Source organism: Taeniopygia guttata, chromosome 18 (genome assembly GCF_048771995.1).
Source record: "Taeniopygia guttata chromosome 18, bTaeGut7.mat, whole genome shotgun sequence".
Taxonomy (NCBI): domain Eukaryota; kingdom Metazoa; phylum Chordata; class Aves; order Passeriformes; family Estrildidae; genus Taeniopygia; species Taeniopygia guttata.
In genome coordinates, this window is record NC_133043.1 from 8,684,666 (window position 1) to 8,702,534 (window position 17,869).

Consider the following 17,869-nt stretch of genomic DNA (forward strand, 5'->3'; position numbering starts at 1 on the left):
GAGAGCACAGCTGGCAGGTCTAGATATCCCAGCTCCACATTGGCTCTTGGAATCTGTTTTCTTTGAGCAATTCTGTACATCAGCTGTGTGTCACCCTGTCTTGTACTCATCATCATTGGCCACAATAACCCCTGCAGTGCTGTAGGCTGGGGACAGAGTGGCTGGACAGTGCCAGGCAGAAAGGAACCTGGGGGTGCTGGTCTACACCTGGCTGGACATGAGCCAGAAATGTGCCCTGGTGGCCAAGAAGGACAACAGCCCCTGGCCTGGCTCAGGAATGCTGTGGCCAGCAGGAGCAGGGAGGGCATTCTGTACTCGGCACTGCTGAGGGCACACCTCGAGTGCTGTGCCAGCTCTGGCCCCTCAGTTTGGGAAGGACATGGAGACACTTGAGTGCATCCAGAGGAGGCACCGAGGCTGGAGAGGGGCTGGGAACACAAACCCTGTGAGGAACCCCTGAGGGAGCTGGGGGTGCTCAGCCTGGACAAAAGGAGACTCAGGGGTGACCTTGTCACTCTCCACAGCTCCTGAAAGGTGGCTGTGCTCAGGTGGGGTTGTTCTCTCACCAGGCAGCACTGACAGAACCGGAGGCCACAGGCTCAAGCTGTGTCAAGGGAAATTTAGGTTGATATTGGAAGAAGTTTTTTACAGAAAGGTGATAAAGTTCTGGAGTGGTCTGCCCGGGGAGGTGGTGGAATCACCATCCTTGGGTGTGTTTTAAAAAAGCCTGAATCTGGCACTGGTTTAGTCGAGGTGTTAGGGAATGGATTGGACTCGATGACCTTGAAGGTCTCTTCCAACCTTGTTATTCTGTGGTCTGAAGGGACGCTCACTGCTGGGCCATCTCCCCCATACCATGGGATGTATCTGAGGTCTTTGCAGCTTTTTTATAAGCATATTTTAAAGAATTAGGACCATGAAGTTATTTGGGGAGATTAGAGGAATGGAGGTTGTGCTGTCTTTAACACATCAAGGCTCAGCTGCTCTGCCTGATCCCTGGTGCTGCAACTTCTCAGCATTTTTGGTCTGTCACTGGTGGCTTTGTCTTTCCTTGAGCCACTCACTTCTCTCTCCTCTTTTCCTTTCCCCTACTAAAGGACAGTCAAGATAAGCAGTTGCTTTTCTCAGCAGTACTGTAGATTTTATCTGAGACAACAGCCCACACTTTCCAAGGATAAAATGATCCTCATTATTCTCCTGTCTCCAGCCTTCATCTGAGGTTTGGGTCATAAATACTTGTAAAACATCTGAAATTTTTAGACTCAGGAACTAGAGGACAGCAACATGTCAGCTTTCCTTCTTAGCACCTCATTTTGGTGGTGAAATCAGAGCCCTGAGTCTTAGGCAGCCAGAAGAAGCATTTGGCATGACTCAGACCTTGTTTGGCTTGGCTGTTCTCTAATCCCATGTCATTAATTTCAGAGGAAGCAGTGGTGAGTGAGAGGAGGCTCTGGATTTCCCTGTGGCCAAGGGGTCTGAGGCTGCCCGTGCCACTGGGAACTGGGCAGCGCTGCCATTGCCTCCTGGATGCACTTGTGCAGGGTGCAATCCCAGTTTGGAACAGGTACCCACACCCCTTGGGAGGGGTGCTTTGGTCCCAGAGCGTGTTCAAGGCAGGTTCCCTGGTTAACTGTTGTTGAAGGTGTGAGGGTGAGTTTGGAGATAAAATAAAGGTGTCTCCAGCATGTCTTTATGATGCTCTTCTGAGGCATAACTACCCAGCTCAGCCTCTTCTTCCATCCTGTAGCCTTGGGAGCTGGTAGGACCAAAGGGAAGGCAGAAGCTGACTGTATCCAGCACAGCCCTTTTCCCAGCTGCACACAAAGCTGCTCTGCTCCTCTTCCCACTAAAGCCAGGAGTAATTAGCTGTGCTGTGGCAATATAATGAACAGTGGGGCTGGCTTTGCTGGGTAAAGCCTCCTTCAGCACACAGGAGACATCTTAATTAGCCTGATTGGGCCACTACATGGTTGATGGAGAGATGCTGGAATGTTGTTTTTCTTTTTTTTTCCTTTTACCCTGAGCCTGAGAGTGTCAGGAAAAGAGGGGGGAGGTTTCATTAAAATCCTCCCAAGAAAGACACATGATTTATTTCTCACGGAACAATCGATGTTTCCCATGCTGCAGAAAGGCTGAATATTAATTACAGCAAATGAGCCCTTTCTCATTGAGCTGCCAGTGTTTGTTCTTAGACCTGAGCCCCCCAGTACTGACTGGGGGCTGTGGCTGGCACAGCCTGGGAGCAAATGTTCATGTGCTTTCTTCAGTGGCAGCAGTTGGCAGATGAAAAATATCTGGATCTGAATGAAAGCAAGGGACTTGTTCTCACTCTCAGAGGTGACATTTTACTCTTTTCTTTTTCTTCTCAAATAGTTTCTGTGTTGATAACATAACAAATGTACAAGTCCAGAGCACTTAAAGGTCTAAGCTGAAATCCTAGCTGGAATCTAGGTGGTTGTAATGAATTGACCTTTAAAAAAACAAAAGTGGGAGGGAGTTAAGTCCCCAAAATGTTTTGTGCAAGTTGAAATTTAAGTCTTAATTCAAGAGCAGAGAGGAAGGAGAATAGGGAACCCTGATGTGAACAGTCTGCTCCTTCCACAATCTCTTTCAATTTCAGGTGGGAGGGACCTGGCTGCTGGAGAAGGTGCACCTCCAAGAGCAACGTTCCTAAAGCAGTAAGTCAATAAGAACTTTTAGAAACTCTCATCAGGGATAACTTCACCCACTGTTTCCATCCCTCTGCTTATCCCTATTGAGTCCTCTGTGCCAAAATGTGCATGGAAATGTTAGAATTTGGCTTTCTGTGTTCAAACCTCATGGGAGAAGAGGGTAGAGGATTGGAGCCTGGAGTAGGATGTGGGTGTGAGACATCCTGCTCCTGGGTGAGGCAGGAGTCTTCCTTGCTGTGGCTGCCTAAGGAGAGCTCTGCTCTCTGTCCTGGAGTGTCTGGTGGGGCAGGGAATGGCAGCCTGGTGTTTCTGAGCTGCTGTGCTTACAGCATGTGTAGGAAGATAATTGTAAGAGCTCCTCCAGACTTAGCAAAGGCAACTGAGTAGTAACCAGAATAATGAAAATGATGTCACTGACTCTCAGGCAGCCTCCTCTGTGAGTGGAAACCTGCAGGGGACACAAGAGCACAGGTTGGAGGGAAGGGCTGACTCATCTGTTAGCTCAGTTTCAAGTGGAAGAAATAAGGTTTAAAGCTTAAGCAGGGACACGCTCCAGTTTTGGTTTAACTAAGGCTTGGGAAAATCATTGCCCCACATGCATTTCTGTGGATCCAGACCCTGCAGATCCTATTGCAATGTGGTGCTGGATGATGATGCAATTTGTGCCTGGGGTAGGATCTGATCTCCGTGCTAAAAAACCCCTCACTTCTGTGGTGTCAATTCACGCCTGGTGTGATGGGCAGAACCTGGCTCTCATTTCCAAAGGACTGACCCTGGGTGGACCTGCAAGGTGAGGCTTTGAGCCTTCGGTGGTGCTTGTGCTGTTCAGCTGCTGTGTGTGGGGAGGGCAAGGCTGGAGCAGTGACTTTGCTTTGGAGGAGCAGAGGAGGAAGGGCTTCCTGCAAAGGCTGGACCCCAGGGAGCATGGACCTGACTCCAGCAGTGGTCAGGGATGGTGAGAGGCACTGAGGTGGCACCCTGATGGTTTTTCTGATATGTTTGTCCTCAGCACTCCTGAAGTGCCTCTGGAAGCACCACTCTGTGCACTGCCACACTGAAGCCACTTCTCAAGGGTGACTTTGAAGCCCAGTTCTACCTTTGGGAGGAACCAGTGCTGCTGCTCTCCCTGAGCCAGACTGGGACAGCAGGAATGGTGCTTTCCATAGCCAAGGCAGCTCTACTGGTAGAAAGATGTGAGAGGAGCAAGTATTGTGTCCTCTATGATCATAGGAACTGTTTCCCAAAGGGGATATGGGTAGGGACAAAGGCTCTCAGAGATGGTATTCTCTCCCATGCCCTTCTGCAATTGTAGTCTACATCCCTTAGCAAAGTTTTTCCCTGAGTGGTGCAGTGAGTTCCCTGTTCAGTGCAGATTCTGGAGCTGGAGGAGCCCTTCACTGGGAGAATGCAGCTGTAGATGAGACATCCTTCCCCCTTTACTTCTTCCCCGTGGTTGTATTTCCTTTTTGCTGCCCCTCCCCAGCCCCACAGCGGGGATGGAGCCCGTGGAAAGGCTGTGGGGATTTGTCTGTGCTGCTTGCTAACAGGAGGTGAGCAGGGAGGGCATTGCTGTGTGATCCCTGCATCTGGCAGGAGGATTTAGGAGAAGCAGCGTTTAGGGCTGGGAACGTATCCGTACCTGCCACGCTCCTCTCCCACCAGTGAGTCTGTTGAATGAAATGCATTCAATTAGCAGCCCAGGAGGGCTGAGGAAACAGGATTAGTCAGGCTCTAGCTGTGTCCCAGGGGCCAGTGAGTCACCCCACCTTTCCCTCCTCCCCACCCTGCAGACTCCATCTGTGTGCTCCATCACGGCTGAAGTTTTCTCCTGGGCAGGTTTAGCTGTGCAGAGACTTCAGGTGGAGAGGGATGTCCAGGGAAGGATGTCACCAGCTGGGCTCCAGGGACCTCAGTTCCAGGGATGGCTTGGCAGAGCTGTGACTGGGGGAAGGCAGGAGTTTATTTTGCTGCCTGTGGGGACACAGGGAAGTGGGGAGTGGAACAGAGGTGACTGAGAAGGGTGAGCTGGGGACTGAATCCTGCCATGACCAGCCAAGGAGGGCTTTGTCACTAGGAGGGAAAGTAGGAGTAAAAGTAACTGGACCATCTGCCCTTTTGTGGGAGTTTATCAGGAGCAGAGCTGTGACATGTGGCTTCACTTGCACCTCTGAGGACAATGAGGGGAAGAGGAGGGGCTGGAGAGTGAACCCATCTGTCGCCCTGCTGTCTGACAAGGCAGCTCACAAACACATGGGATAAGTGCTGGCAAAATGAGCAGAGGAAATTTGTCTCCTCAAGCATAGTAGGCTGTTGATCTGAAAAAACAGATTGAATAGCTTTTCTATCACCCTTTGGTTTTGAGGGTGTTTTTCTCCTGTTTTTTCAGCTGGATTTCCCTTTGATTTCTCCCAAGATAGAAAATGGGCCGTGTATGGGACAGGACTGCTGGGAAATGAGCTGCCTTATCTCTGTGCCCTTTTCACGGTGCCTCTCGCCTCTTGGGCAGCCCTCACAGCACTCCAGGCTCTCTATCCCTGCACCAGTAGCTGCTGTGCCCTTCCCTACTTTGCAATTCCCTTTATTCAGGCTCTGCCCTTGGTAACCAAGGCACTGAGACAGGAGATCACATAATAAATACAAAGAGCAGAGGGACAAAGAGGTAAAGCTGAACACAAACCAGAATGTCAATGGACTCTGACTGAATAAAGCTCTGAAAAAGTTGGAAAGGGGATAGGATGTTTGGGGGAGGTCACACCAAGGTGCAGAGACTGTTTAGCTCCTGGAAGGCCTTGCCTTATTGTCTACGTAGAGTGACACCTCTAAAGGCATTTGATCAGTAGGTTTGCTCCTAAGGACAGACTTTCGTTCACCTTGCCCTGTGCTTTGGGGTATTTTTGTCATGTTCCCAAAATCAAAATTATTTTGGGAAGCTGACAAAAGTTACATGCTGGTGGTGTTCTTTGCTAGTTTGCTTCCTGTCTGTGCCTTTCTTCCCAGCCTTTCCATACATACACAGGTGTCCACATCCTTGTCTTCTCAGGGAGTATTTGTCACACTTTTATGGATGTACATGGAAAGGGAAGGAACCCCACTGCCAGTATTTAAACATTTGGACTAGGAAATCCCTTCAGGACAGGCAGGAGAAATGTGAAGGAATGGAAACCATGAGCCTTTGCAGGGTAGTGGGAAGGGGCACATGCTTCTCCTGGGACTCTGGCTAAATGGAAGCCTTCTCCATGGTGTTGGGACCAGTCCCTCCAGTATGGTTTTCCCCCTCACACAGGTGAGATCTACAGGACTTCAAGCTGGGAAGTGCCTGTGTTGTGGTCAGTGCTGGACTGGTGTGTTGACTTCAGTGTGATGAGATCTGGGAAAAGTCTGCCCCACAAAACCCCTTCTGAGTGCTGCAGCAGTTGGTGCTGGGGTGGTCTCCCTTCTTGGCTAGCCCACTTGCCCCTGTGGGTTTTAGCACATGGCTTGGCCACACAGGTCAGATCGACTCACTTCAGATGGGAACAGACCCGTTCATCCATAAACACCTTTACTGTGTAAGCAAGATAATATCTCCAGTGTACTGCTCGCTGAGAGAGCCCTGATAACTCAGGCTGTTTTCACTTCTCATACTTTCCTTATGGCTGGCACTAGAGGAAGAAACACCCACCCAGTCATTACCACCTCCTTTCCCAGAAAAGTGTGCCAGTTCTTCCCTTCCCTGCCTCACTGGGAGAAAGGTAACACAATAGCTTCCCTTGTCCCGAGGGCAAGTCTGGCTGGCACAGCACACATCCTCCTCGACCTTCGCTCCATCCGAGCCCTTCAGGGAGAGCACTGACCAAAGAGCAAAGCAGCTCCATGAAAAACAGCAGGTGACAATTCCTGGCAGTTAAAACGGAGCAAAGACTTCTGAGCCATAAAGCTTGAAAGTTCTGCAGGTGTCTGGCTTTGTTGGCTGGAGAAATGCAGGCAAAACATCCACAAGATAATCTCAGTTACGGTCTGGATGTGCTGGTTTTGACAGAGCCTGGAAGAAAAGACAGAGAGACCCTTGTCCTGAGGTTTGTACAGTGACTCAGAAAGCAACGTGCTGCTGCATCTGATGGTGTCAGGGGTGCTGGTGCTGCACACCTGACTGCTTTGATCACCAGAGGTGAGTGAATGGCTGTGTGCTCTCTACAGGGTGTAGGCTGAAATACTGAACACATTACAAGTGTGATGTGGCTGCATTAGGAGCACCTGTGAGTGTGTGTGTGTGTGGCTTAGGACATCCCATGCTGGTGACACAGTTTTGCTTTGGAGCTGAATAGGGGTGAAATTCTGTTCTCAGCATATCGTGGGTGGCTGGTGGCGTGAAACCCTAAGTGTGGTATAACAAATTCCTTTGGACTGTTTGATCTTTTTAATTCTTTAAATTAAATCCATCTACAGTAACCAGCCCCTCCATGTCTGACAAAGTGCTGAACAATGCCTGCGTGGTCCCTGTGGAGCCCGGTACAGGCTGTCGGTGTAATCCCCGCTTTGAGCTGATCTCTGCTGTCTTTTCTCTACTTTATATAGAGCAGAGTTACTTCCTAACCTCCGACTGTTAAAGCTGCATATACAACACACAGACATTTAATTTTCCCCTCTTTTAACTTTGTGTAAAGCATTTGTTATTTTTGAGGAAGCTGCATAAGCAACTCTGCTTCCCCTGAGCTGCTTTTTCACAGCTTCTTGCTCCACAGATTGTGATTTTTAGTCCTGCTTAAAACCCTCTGCTGGGGGTTCCCCAATGGCCATGCAGACTGTGAAGCACAAGAGCAGCATGAAGAACTAGCGCTGTGAAAATCTGTTCATTGGCATGAAAAAAACCACAAAGCTGGTGTTAGCAGCAGCAGTTTGGAGAATTCTTTGCAGTCCCTTGAAGCAGTGTGATTGTTATGTGTCTTATTTTGCTTGAAATATTTAGGATTAGCATCAAAATGAGCCAGTTCTTGAAATGTTTTGGTTGCCAAACATTACAGCCCACTGGAGGCAGATGGGGCTGGACTGAAAAGCCAAGCAGCAGGGCTGGATGAGGCTTCTGTCCCCAAGATTTCTCTGCTGTGCACTTCTAGGATATCAGCACCGCCAGCAAATTCTGCAGATTACTTATTAAAAAATAAATATATGACATTGTGGTTCAAAGGTTCAAATTTTGAATGAAGAAGCTCTATGTTGACAAGCTGCTTAGGAACCCTGGTCAGGCCAAGAGGTGAGGAATTGTTGGGCAGTGTTGATAGAGGTTTTACTCTTCTAAGGTGAATATTCCCCCTGGAAATCCTCTTTCTGTCCTTTCTCTCCTTTCCATTCATTCTCTCTGGGGGCCCAGTGGTGGCAGAGTCCTCCTGTGCAGGGTGAAAAGCGGCAGCACACAGCATCTCATAGGCTGGCAGCAGTTCAGGGACAGAGTGATGGAAAAGAGAGGCACCTGCATTTTGGAGGTGGAAGTTTGTAGTCCATAGGCATCTCCAAGACCTGGCTGAAGCTGCTGCTCCTCCATCAAATCCCAGATCCAGAGGCTTTCTGCTGCCCTCCCTTCAGAGTGCCCTAGTGAACAGCCACAGTCACCGGCAGTGAGCGTGGGGAAAAGTCCTCCTGAAACTGAGTCTGCTGGGTGGATTCTGGCGCCAGCTTCAGGCACACGCTGGCCTCTGTCATGCTGTTGTTGTTGGCAGAGCTGCTGTTGCGACAGGGCTCTTTGGCAGGGCGAATGGCCACCAAGAACTGGCGCTTGAAGGTCTCGCTGAGGGCGATGTAGAGGAAGGGGTTGAGGCAGCTGTTGGCATAGCCCAGGCTAATAGCGAAGTTGTAGGCATAAAAGAAGGCCATGGATGGGGTGTCAATGCCCAGGTGAACAAGCTGGAGGATGTAGAAGGGAGCCCAGCAAATAAAAAAGGCAGAACAGATGGCGACTGCCGTCCGGGTGACCTTCTTCGTACGCACCCGGAGACTCCTCTGCGGCAGCGGGACCACGGTGGTGGCCATGTGCTGGAGGATCTTGAAATAGACCACGCAGATGATGACCAAGGGCACAGCAAAGGCCAGCATGAACTGGTAGAGGGTGAACCAGTAGATGTCGGTCTCTGGGTTGGGGAGCAGGAGAGCACAGCGCACAGTCCCATCCTCCAGGGGCATGAGGCCTGCGTACATCCACACGGGAATGATGGTCAGGAAGGACAGGAGCCACACCAGGCAGATGACCAGAGCCGCGACGCACGGCGTCCGAACGTAGGTGGATTTGAGGGGGTAGACGGTGGCCAGGTAGCGGTCCAGGGTCATCACCGTGAGGATGTTGGTGCTGGTGATCTGGCTGTTTGTGTCCAGGGCGGTGATGATGGTGCACAGGGGAGCTCCAAAGTACCACGAGCCGTTGCCCAAGAGCTGGTGGATGAGGAAGGGCATGCCCAAGAGGAAGAGGAGGTCCACGATGGAGAGGTTGAAGATGAAAATATCAGGCACGGTCTGTTTGCATCTCAGCTTCTTCTTCTTGACAATAGTGAAGATCACAATAAGGTTCCCCATGATGCCCAGGAAGCAGATGATGCTGAAGAGACTGGGCATGATCACATTGGTGTGTGGTGCTGGCTTCTCTGCTACTGCCAAAACAAACCAAAGCAGTGAGTGCAATCCAGAGACAACCTATTGACAACTCAGTGTGCTTGCCCCGTCCTGCAGACGGACCCATCCCCATCAAAAACATAGATTGGAATGATTTTTAATACCCTTTCCAGCACTTGGAGAGGCTAACTTTGGGATTTGGCAGCTCCTTCTCTGCCTCTCAGTACGTGCAGCATGCCCAAACCTGGTTTTGTGCAGACATCTTTCCTCAGCTCTCCTGATGTGCTTCTGTCCTGCTCTGCAACTCCCCAGCCCTTTTTTGAGGGACTAACTTCTGTCTGGTGTGCCTCTGCATTCACCAGCACCTGACAGAGTTGAGAGTAACTTTTATTCCATGGAGTGAAGTGTTTTTAGCTGTTTTTGAGGGGAGTGGGTGAGGCAGCTTGTGCTTCCCACACTGGAGAAGTAAAGCCTTTCTGTGGGTGCCAAAATCTGGATAAAGTCAATGCTCAAGCTGCTGTCAGAAAGCTTCAGTTCATCTGTTGGGTAGTTTATCTATTGTATGGTGTGAGATACAGAGTTCATTGACCATGCAGGCAGATAGGTCATGCTTATCTGTATTCTGAGATCTAGAACTATACCCTAGCTGTGTCCCTGTTCTCTTATCAAGGTTAGGCCAGAGAACGTTCTCCTTTCTGTCTTCCTTTCCTGCCTCTCTCCCTTTCTCTAGTTTCTTTCCTGCAAAGAAATCCAAGTATGGGGCCAGACAAGGATTGGGAGTAGGTTTCAGAGGGGCCCTTCAACAGGGATTGTCCTAGGAGAAAAACATTTTAAAGCTGTCTTGGAGTTCTGGATGTGGGTGGATTTCCAAGGCAAAATTCTTGCCTGATAACACTTAGCTTGTCCACACCAATGCTTGGCTGTTGCTCTTTGGGGTGGGACCCCCAAATATAACCAAATTCACATTGGTCTTGTCCCTCACCTGGGTGTAAAATCACATGCTGAAGCCACAAGCTCTTGGGCACAGGAGGTGGTGTCAAAGGCAGTGATGGTTTTGCTCTCTGTTCTGCAGGGTTCCCCTGTGCTGAAGCCTAAAACAGCCCTTCCTAGCTGAGGAAAATCTCATTTCATCTCATTACTCCTCTCCTATGGGACCTGGTGGGTTTTTTCTAGGAAATTGTTTTGTGTGAGTTATTTATGTGGCTGTTAAGCTGCCTTTCACTGAATTGCAGATGATTCAATGTGCTGTTAATTGGAAATACTTTCAGTCACTGAATTGTTCCATCTCCTTAGCAGCAGAAGTGGGGAAGCCTCCTCCAACAGAACCTAGGGAAATCTTTAAAATTAGATTAAGTGGAATAGCAGATACTTACAGGTGTAGTCTTTGCCAAAGCAGTGTCTATTTGCTGAAGTGGTATTTGCTGACTTTGACCTCTGGAATTCTTGAGTACAAACTCCTCCACATTTACTTTGGTGTGACAGAGAAGTTTGACGGAATTAGCAAGATAACTGGGGCTACACTGCTGGCCTGTGGCTAGAAATCAGTGCCGTATTTCAGTGCTCTTAGGAGTGGGTCATGATAAGCTGCCATTGGCTCAGTCCTTTTGGCATTAGGAAGCAGCCAGCTTAGGCATGAACAAGTCCAAGGCCAATGCCAGAACCCAGTAAAGCAGTTCCTGCACCATTTTACTGGGAAGCTTCTCTGCAGGTTTCCAGTTTCCCACTGGAAAGCAGCCAATGAGGCATAGGAGAACTAGCAGGGGCCCAAAGGTGGAAGCCAGGTTTGGCTGATAAGAAAAGAAAGTCTTGTCCAGACCATTTGTGGGGGTTTAAGGGGTCCTTGTTCCTCCTGGTGACCCATTAATGCAAGGAAATGTCCCCTGTTATGTGATTTTTAGTGGATAACCTACAGCCATCAGCACCCTCTTGAAATTTGATTCTCTTGAGCATACAAAGATATCTCAAGCCTCCTTAGTGCTGGAAGATGGAGGACTAGAAACTGGAAGATGATAATTCTGGTCCTGCTGTTCTGCATGGAGCTGTTATGAATTCTGATCTCCTTACATTTAACCACAAACTTTATGAGTGTGGTGGGTAAAGATTGTTAGAGTAAAACATAAATGCCACATGATTAGCTGGAAATTGGGATAAAATATCCCTTTCCTGCTGTGTAATCGATACAGTGTTCATGGCGATTCCATAACATTTGGAATGAGCTCAGCCGGCCTCAAAGCAGGATTTGTGCAGGCCCAAAGGCTTTGTGTGAAAGGTGGGCTGTACAGTGCTGGAGCACCTGTCCTGCTGATGCTCTCTGTACAAGCAGGACTTGCACAAATGATCAGCTGCACTAATTTGAAGCTGTAGTTCATGTGTGTTTTATAGGCTGGAGTCAGAAGAGCACATCTATCAAATACTCAAAAGTTCTGTCTTTTCTAAAGTCTCTTTCATCTTGAGACATCATTGAATCTGAATTTTCAGTGCTGCTTTGGTGCATATCCAAGTGAATATATTTTGTATTTAAGCAGCTACTTCAGGCATTGATTTGTCCTTATTGGTAGGTCTGTGGCTGCCCTGTTACTTTTTCTTAAAGTCTCAAAGGGGCTACATTATGTGAACTGAATGAGGACTGGGCTAATTTTTTTTTTTCTCTGAGGTGGCTGTCATTCTAAGCCATATCCTGATATGTGAGAGATTTCATCCTCACTGCATTTCAGAGGGAAGTACCTAAGGCACACTTTTCATTTCTAAAGGACTGTGCTGGTGCAGAGAGAGTCAAAACCCACGTATAAACCACCTTCTATTGAAGAGTTTCACCAACTTGAACCATGAGAACTCTATTGCCCAACCCTAAACTATTGATTTGAAAACAGGGTCGTACAGAGAAAACGGGAGACTGGTAAGGATCCCTGCTCCCCCTCCAGCGCTAAATCATCTTTTCTGGGCTTCCCTCCCTGTCTAGCCAGGCTGGTTCCTCCCTTCCCAGCAGCCAGCACCTGCGGGCTGCTGGAGTTTGCTGCCCGGCATCCAACAGGTAGCGGCTGGCTCGGAGCTGTGCGGTGCCCTGAGCGGTGCCTTAGCGGTGCCCGGAGCGGTGCCTGAGTGATGCCCGGAGCGGTGCCTTAGCGATGCCCGGAGCGGTGCCCGGAGCGGTGCCCGGAGCAGTGCCTTAGCGATGCCCGGAGCAGTGCCTTAGCGATGCCCGGAGCGGTGCCTTAGCGGTGCCCTGAGCGGTGCCTTAGCGGTGCCTTAGCGGTGCCTTAGCGGTGCCCGGAGCGGTGCCTTAGCGGTGCCCGGAACCATGCCCGGAGCTGTGGCCGGAGCTGTGGCCGGAGCGATGCCCGGAGCAGTGCCTTAGCGGTGCCTTAGCGGTGCCTTAGCGGTGCCCAGAGCTGTGCCTGGAGCGGTGCCCGGAGCGATGCCCGGAGCGGTGCCTTAGCAGTGCCCGGATCGGTGCCTTAGCGGTGCCCTGAGCGGTGCCTGGAGCGATGCCCGGAGCGGTGCCTTAGCAGTGCCTTAGCGGTGCCCGGAGCGGTGCCCGGAGCGATGCCCTGAGTGGTGCCTTAGCAGTGCCCGGATCGGTGCCTTAGCAGTGCCCGGAGCGGTGCCTGAGCGGTGCCCGGAGCGGTGCCCGGAGCGGTGCCTTAGCAGTGCCTTAGCGGTGCCTTAGCGATGCCCGGAGCGGTGCCCGGAGCGATGCCTTAGCGGTGCCTTAGCGGTGCCTTAGCAGTGCCCGGAGCGGTGCCTTAGCGGTGCCTTAGCGGTGCCCGGAGTGGTGCCTTAGCGGTGCCTTAGCGGTGCCTTAGCGGAGCCTGAGCGATGCCCGGAGCGGTGCCCGGAGCGGTGCCGCAGCCCCGGGGCGCTCCGCCCGTCCCCCCGCCCGCCCGGCGCTGTCCGCCCGCGGGTGCTGAAGGCGGCACGGCCCGAGCGGGGCGCGGGGGGTCCCCGCCGCATCCCCCCATCACCCCCAGCCCCGCTCACCTGAGCCGTTCCGAGCCTCCGGCACCGAGAAGTTGCGGGAAGAGTTGCCGGGAGCCATGGCAGCGAGTGCCGGGAGCCGGGACGGAGAAAGTTGGACAAGTTCCCCGGGCGGCTCCGCGGTGGGATGAGGGGGAAGGAGCCGCCCCAGAGCCGGCGAGCAGCGGCTGAGGCTCGGCTGAGCTCGGTTCCGCCGCCGCCCCGCCGAGCCCGAGCAGGTTCTGACATCAAGGAGCAGCTGACTCGGGCAGACACGCCAGGGGCGAGCATCGAGCATCCCTCGCCGCCGCCGGTGGGAGGGAACGCGGGTGCGGAGCGGGGACACGGGGGCTGGGCAGTGCCCTTCGCATCACACCCCGAGGGCATGGCTGAGCCCTCCCGGTCACAGTCAGCCTTGGAGGATCACACTGAGGGGCTTTTTTTTTAAGTTGCCTTCGGTGTGTATTTTTCTCTTTACAGACACATGCACTTTTCGTCCCCGAGTCATAGGCACATCCCCTGTGGGGCTGAAGGATGTTAAGGAAGCAAATTGCCCACTGAAAACTGTTGTTTTCACCCTCTGATGCCTCTAACTCAAATTCTAACCGGAGACACTCCACTTGTAATTAATTCTCTGCTGTGTTCTGCTGTTCTGCTTCTTGCCACAGCTTATTTGTTTTCTAGCTCCAGAAATTAGCTCTGTTGCTAGCTCAGATTTTATTTGTCTTCCATTCACCTTCAAAATACTAGGTGAGGACTCCCTTGGGTTTTGAGAAACTATTTTATCCCTTTTCTTTGCCTTGCCAGAGCTGTAGCTTGTGCTTTTCTGTGGCTTTGAGCTGATGATTGTCTTGTGCTCCTGGCCACTGTTTATACATGAGATGGATTCCTCCATTACAGTTTGATAAATCACATGTTACCAAGGCAAACAGATCGTTCTGTACCTCAGAGCACATCCTGGACTGAAAAAAAAACATGATATGTCAGAAGCCTGTGAGAAATCCAGCAGCAACAGGCAGGGTTTTCTCTGTGGCAGAGCACAGTACAGTGGATACGGTTTGCTTTATAAAAATTACGTATGTCTGTCTGGAAATCTCCCTTGCTTCTATCTCTTTCTTTCTGTAGCTGCAAAGGCTAGCATCAACTGCAGGAGAAAATTTTTGGAGCTTCATAATTCTGTAGGAATAATCAATCTGTACCAGTAAAAGGGAGGCCCAGCACACACAGAGCAGCAATCCCAGCATGGCCCGCCAGCCAGATTTGGCAGCAGCAGTTTCAGTATGGGCCATTTTTGTGTAACCCAAAGGAGTTCATCATTATTAGGTTGTCCTCTAGTGGACCAGCAGCAGACAGAAACCTGGTGCACATTTTTCCCTGATATTGAAGCTCTTAGAAATCAGAGTCAGGATGAGGCAAACTGGTCTGCTCTGCTGTAAGGTTTTTGTTGAGTCTTTGGAGTTACCTCAGTCAATGATTTGCTGGTGAATTTTTTTCCATGGCAGGTATCTGTGGTATCTAAGTTTTGAACATGTACAACTTGTTGAAAAGTGGTGTTTCTCAGTTAATATTTTCTTTAAAAATGGTTTCCTTTACATCTTGGGTGAATGTTAGTGTTCATCTGTATGGGGTTACTGCTGCAAAGCAAGCAGTGGTTTGTGTGTGGGTGTTGGAGTGTTGTGGACCAAGTTCTGTCTGCTGTCCTCTGCAGAGAGCGCTTTCAAATAATTTAGTTTTATCCAGGCTTGAAGTATGGATTAGGAGTGTTTGCATAGGAAACTGGTAGGCAGTTGCTATTGCAAACATTTTCCCTGCATAGACAAGCTCCTACTCACTTTCCCTGGAGAAGAATGTGCTGTTTTATAGCTTTCAAAGGAAGAATCTGACATTTAAATATAGTAGTTGTTCCAAAGCACAACTTTAGTTTTACTTTCCAATCTCAGCTCTTGCTGTTCACTTAGAAAAGCCTCACACATGAGGAAGCTGTAATTCCTTCTTCTCAGCTGCAGAGGCATAAAAACCCACAGCAGCTCTGTCCCTGACATGACAAAACCATGCTCAGCGCTGAGATCTGTCTCACCACCATTTCTGTCACTGTTTTATTACTGGGCCTTTCTATTCAGGCTTTAACAGGGTTTGTTTTTCCCTTTTTTTGCTTTGTCAATAATCTGGAAGTTCTTGCCCCAGGGAGGGAGTGGTTGTGCAGAGTTTTGCCGAGTTTGAAGGGAAGAAAGAAGGGAGGAATATTAACTGCAGCAACTGGTGATGTGCAGCCTGTCTGTGCGCAGAGCTCGCCGTGGGCAGCAGGAGCAGGCACAGTAATCGCCTCATTATCTGCCTGAACACTTGGAGACAGCAGCTCTCTGAAGGACTGGTTCTGTGAGTGTTCATCTACTGGAAACTGCAGCAGGGATGAGCTCTCAGGGGACCTTGGGATGTAGCCGATGAGTTGTACTAACCACTGCATGTAATTACAAGGAAGATTGAGGCACTAACCCCTTGAAAACACTTCTTAAGAGAGAGATATAGTAATTAACATTTAGACAGGGAACTGCCATCTCGACAGCCTAATGATGTAGATAAAAGTGAGGAAATGGAGCTCAGCCCTTGAACATAAAAGAAAGAAAAATTATTTATTTTTACAAACTTGGCATCGCCACTACTCTTAGACCATCCTGTCTGCATCATCACTGTTATGAAGAAAGATAGTAATCATCCAAAGCTGCTGCTAGGCAAATTCTGCAACCAGGGAATGAATCTGGCTGGTCTAACAGTGGTTTAACCCTGAAAGTAATGAGTTCTATTTCCTGTGCCTGTCCCAGCTGGAGATCCTGACTTATGCAACACGAGTGGAACCGCAGCTCCCGTGGGGCAGAGAGCAGCACCAGCTTCTGTTACCGTGCTACTGAAAGCATTTCCCCAGCTGGTTTCACCAAATAATTTCTCATTAAATGGAGACTTTCTCATTTGCTAAATATTTATTTAGCACCTGGCTGCTGCTCTGATTTACACTCTGGAGAGAGGAGCCTTTGCTAAGAGCCAAGTTGCAAATCCTCCCCTCTCACTCACTGCTCTCCTTACTTATGACTCCAGACTTACAGAATGGGCCTCTGCATTTTTATAGCTTAGCTCTAAATATAATAATCAATATAATCTTTGTGATTATATTGATCAAGTAGCCTTATGAGTGAAGTTCTGTGTTTGTAGTGGCCTTAGGGATAGGGATGATCTCACTCAGGATGTGTTAGACATGGTGCATCATCCCTCTATGCTGGCTGAGTGCTGTCTTTTGTCTGATAGCTGCAGATCAGTCTACCTTCTTTCCAGATAAGATTGGTAAAGCAGTTTCCAACTGCAATTCCATTAAATCTCCTTTGATTCTGGAAAGTGGGTCTTTGCCACATAACATTTTCCTTCTCTGTAGATAAGAAGTGATAGCAAACTTAAATGATTTCCCTAAAGCCACATGCTGAGCTTGAGGTCAAAAACTGACAGCAATTCTCTCTACAAGAGCCCTGGTTTAGGCAGCATCTTATCCATCCTCCTGCAATGTCTATCTCAGCACAACTTTTGTATTTTCACAGAGGGATGTGTACTGGATGTAATGATCTGATTTAAAAACTAAACACAGAAAACTCAAATATTTGGAGGAGTAGGTTTGTGAAGGCAGCTTGCTGGTGACTCAGGTGCTGCTGTCATTGATCCAGATGTGCACAGCTGTATGTATGGTCTGGCAGGTTGGAAAGAGCTGGTGTTGCATTGGTGCCTTACTTGATTCAGGTTGGTGCTACTGTGTGATCCAGTTCTGCCCTGGCCTGCTATTAACAGCCAAGGAGCCTGAGCCATGAGCAAACTCCTGATTTCCCAGCTCCCAGGCTCTGCTTTCTCTTAGACATGAGCATCTCTAATGAAAGCAGCAGGTGAATTCCCTTTCTCAGCTGCTCGATAGCCACATGTGGCTTTACAGGAATTCTTCAGCTAAATGGTCATCTAAGCTCTTCTGTTATCTGTGCTGGATTTCTAATTAATTAACTCAAAGTGGGCATTTATCTGAAACCTCCTCTCTCCCTGATGGTTCCTGCCCTTGAAATGACAGGTCCAAGCTGCCTGGCTCCTTCCAGTCCCACACTGCTAATTTGAGGTTTAATCCCTCAGCCTTTGCCCATCCCACTGCTCTCAGCGAGCCAAAGGCCAGGGCAGCACCTTCTGTGGTTTTCTTTTCATTGCTAAAGGTTAGAGGATCCCAGAGACAAAAATAACAAGGGGCTAAGCAGGACTTGCCCTGTGAGGGCTGTTGGGATGTGCTGAGGTCACAATGTGGATGTGTGCTGGGTGAAAAGAAGCTGCCAGCACATCTTGAGTTGGACAGGAACAGCCAGGAGCCCTCAGGGAGACAAATCCTGCCTCAGGGCATGTATTTGTTGTTAGTCACTGATTCCCTTTTACAAGAACAGGCATTAACACATGGAGAAGGCAGCTGTAACCTGAATTCCTAGTGAGTCTGAACTGGGGGGGAAAAAGTTTTGGCTTGGATCTGTGGCTTGTGGATAACTATTCATGGAGCTCAAGAGGAGACAGAACAAGAGGATTGATGTGGAGGGTTGATGACCAAGAATTGGTGTCTGCCCAACCCAAAATGAGTGCTGTGCCATCCTTCTTTTCAATGAGAA

The 17,869-nt window shown here is 49.6% G+C and overlaps 2 protein-coding genes across 2 annotated transcripts in view; one reads left to right on the plus strand and one right to left on the minus strand.

The window, feature by feature from the left end:
* Positions 1 to 6,230: 6,230 nt before the first annotated feature.
* CASKIN2 (CASK interacting protein 2) overlaps positions 6,231 to 17,869 on the plus strand; it is a 53,369-nt gene continuing 41,730 nt past the window's right edge. The window contains exon 1 of the mRNA XM_072937062.1: positions 6,231 to 6,819. The gene's annotated coding sequence lies outside the window, so the exon portion shown is untranslated. The remainder of the gene's footprint in view (positions 6,820 to 17,869) is intronic.
* On the minus strand, positions 6,815 to 13,523 carry LOC100232344 (melanin-concentrating hormone receptor 1-like). Its single transcript, XM_030287247.4, has 2 exons — positions 13,227 to 13,523; positions 6,815 to 9,286 (listed from the first exon to the last, which is right to left on the minus strand). The coding sequence occupies exons 1-2, from the start codon at positions 13,498 to 13,500 to the stop codon at positions 8,238 to 8,240; spliced, it is 1,323 nt and encodes a 440-aa protein (XP_030143107.4). The 5' UTR covers positions 13,501 to 13,523; the 3' UTR covers positions 6,815 to 8,237.

Coding starts and splice junctions, on each gene's coding strand:
- LOC100232344 (XM_030287247.4), bottom strand. CDS start 13,500: ATGCTCGATGCTCGCCCCTGGCGTGTCTGCCCGAGTCAGCTGCTCCTT. Junction 9,287..13,226: donor GGAGGCTCGGAACGGCTCAG/GTGAGCGGGGCT, acceptor TTGTTTTGGCAG/TAGCAGAGAAGCCAGCACCA.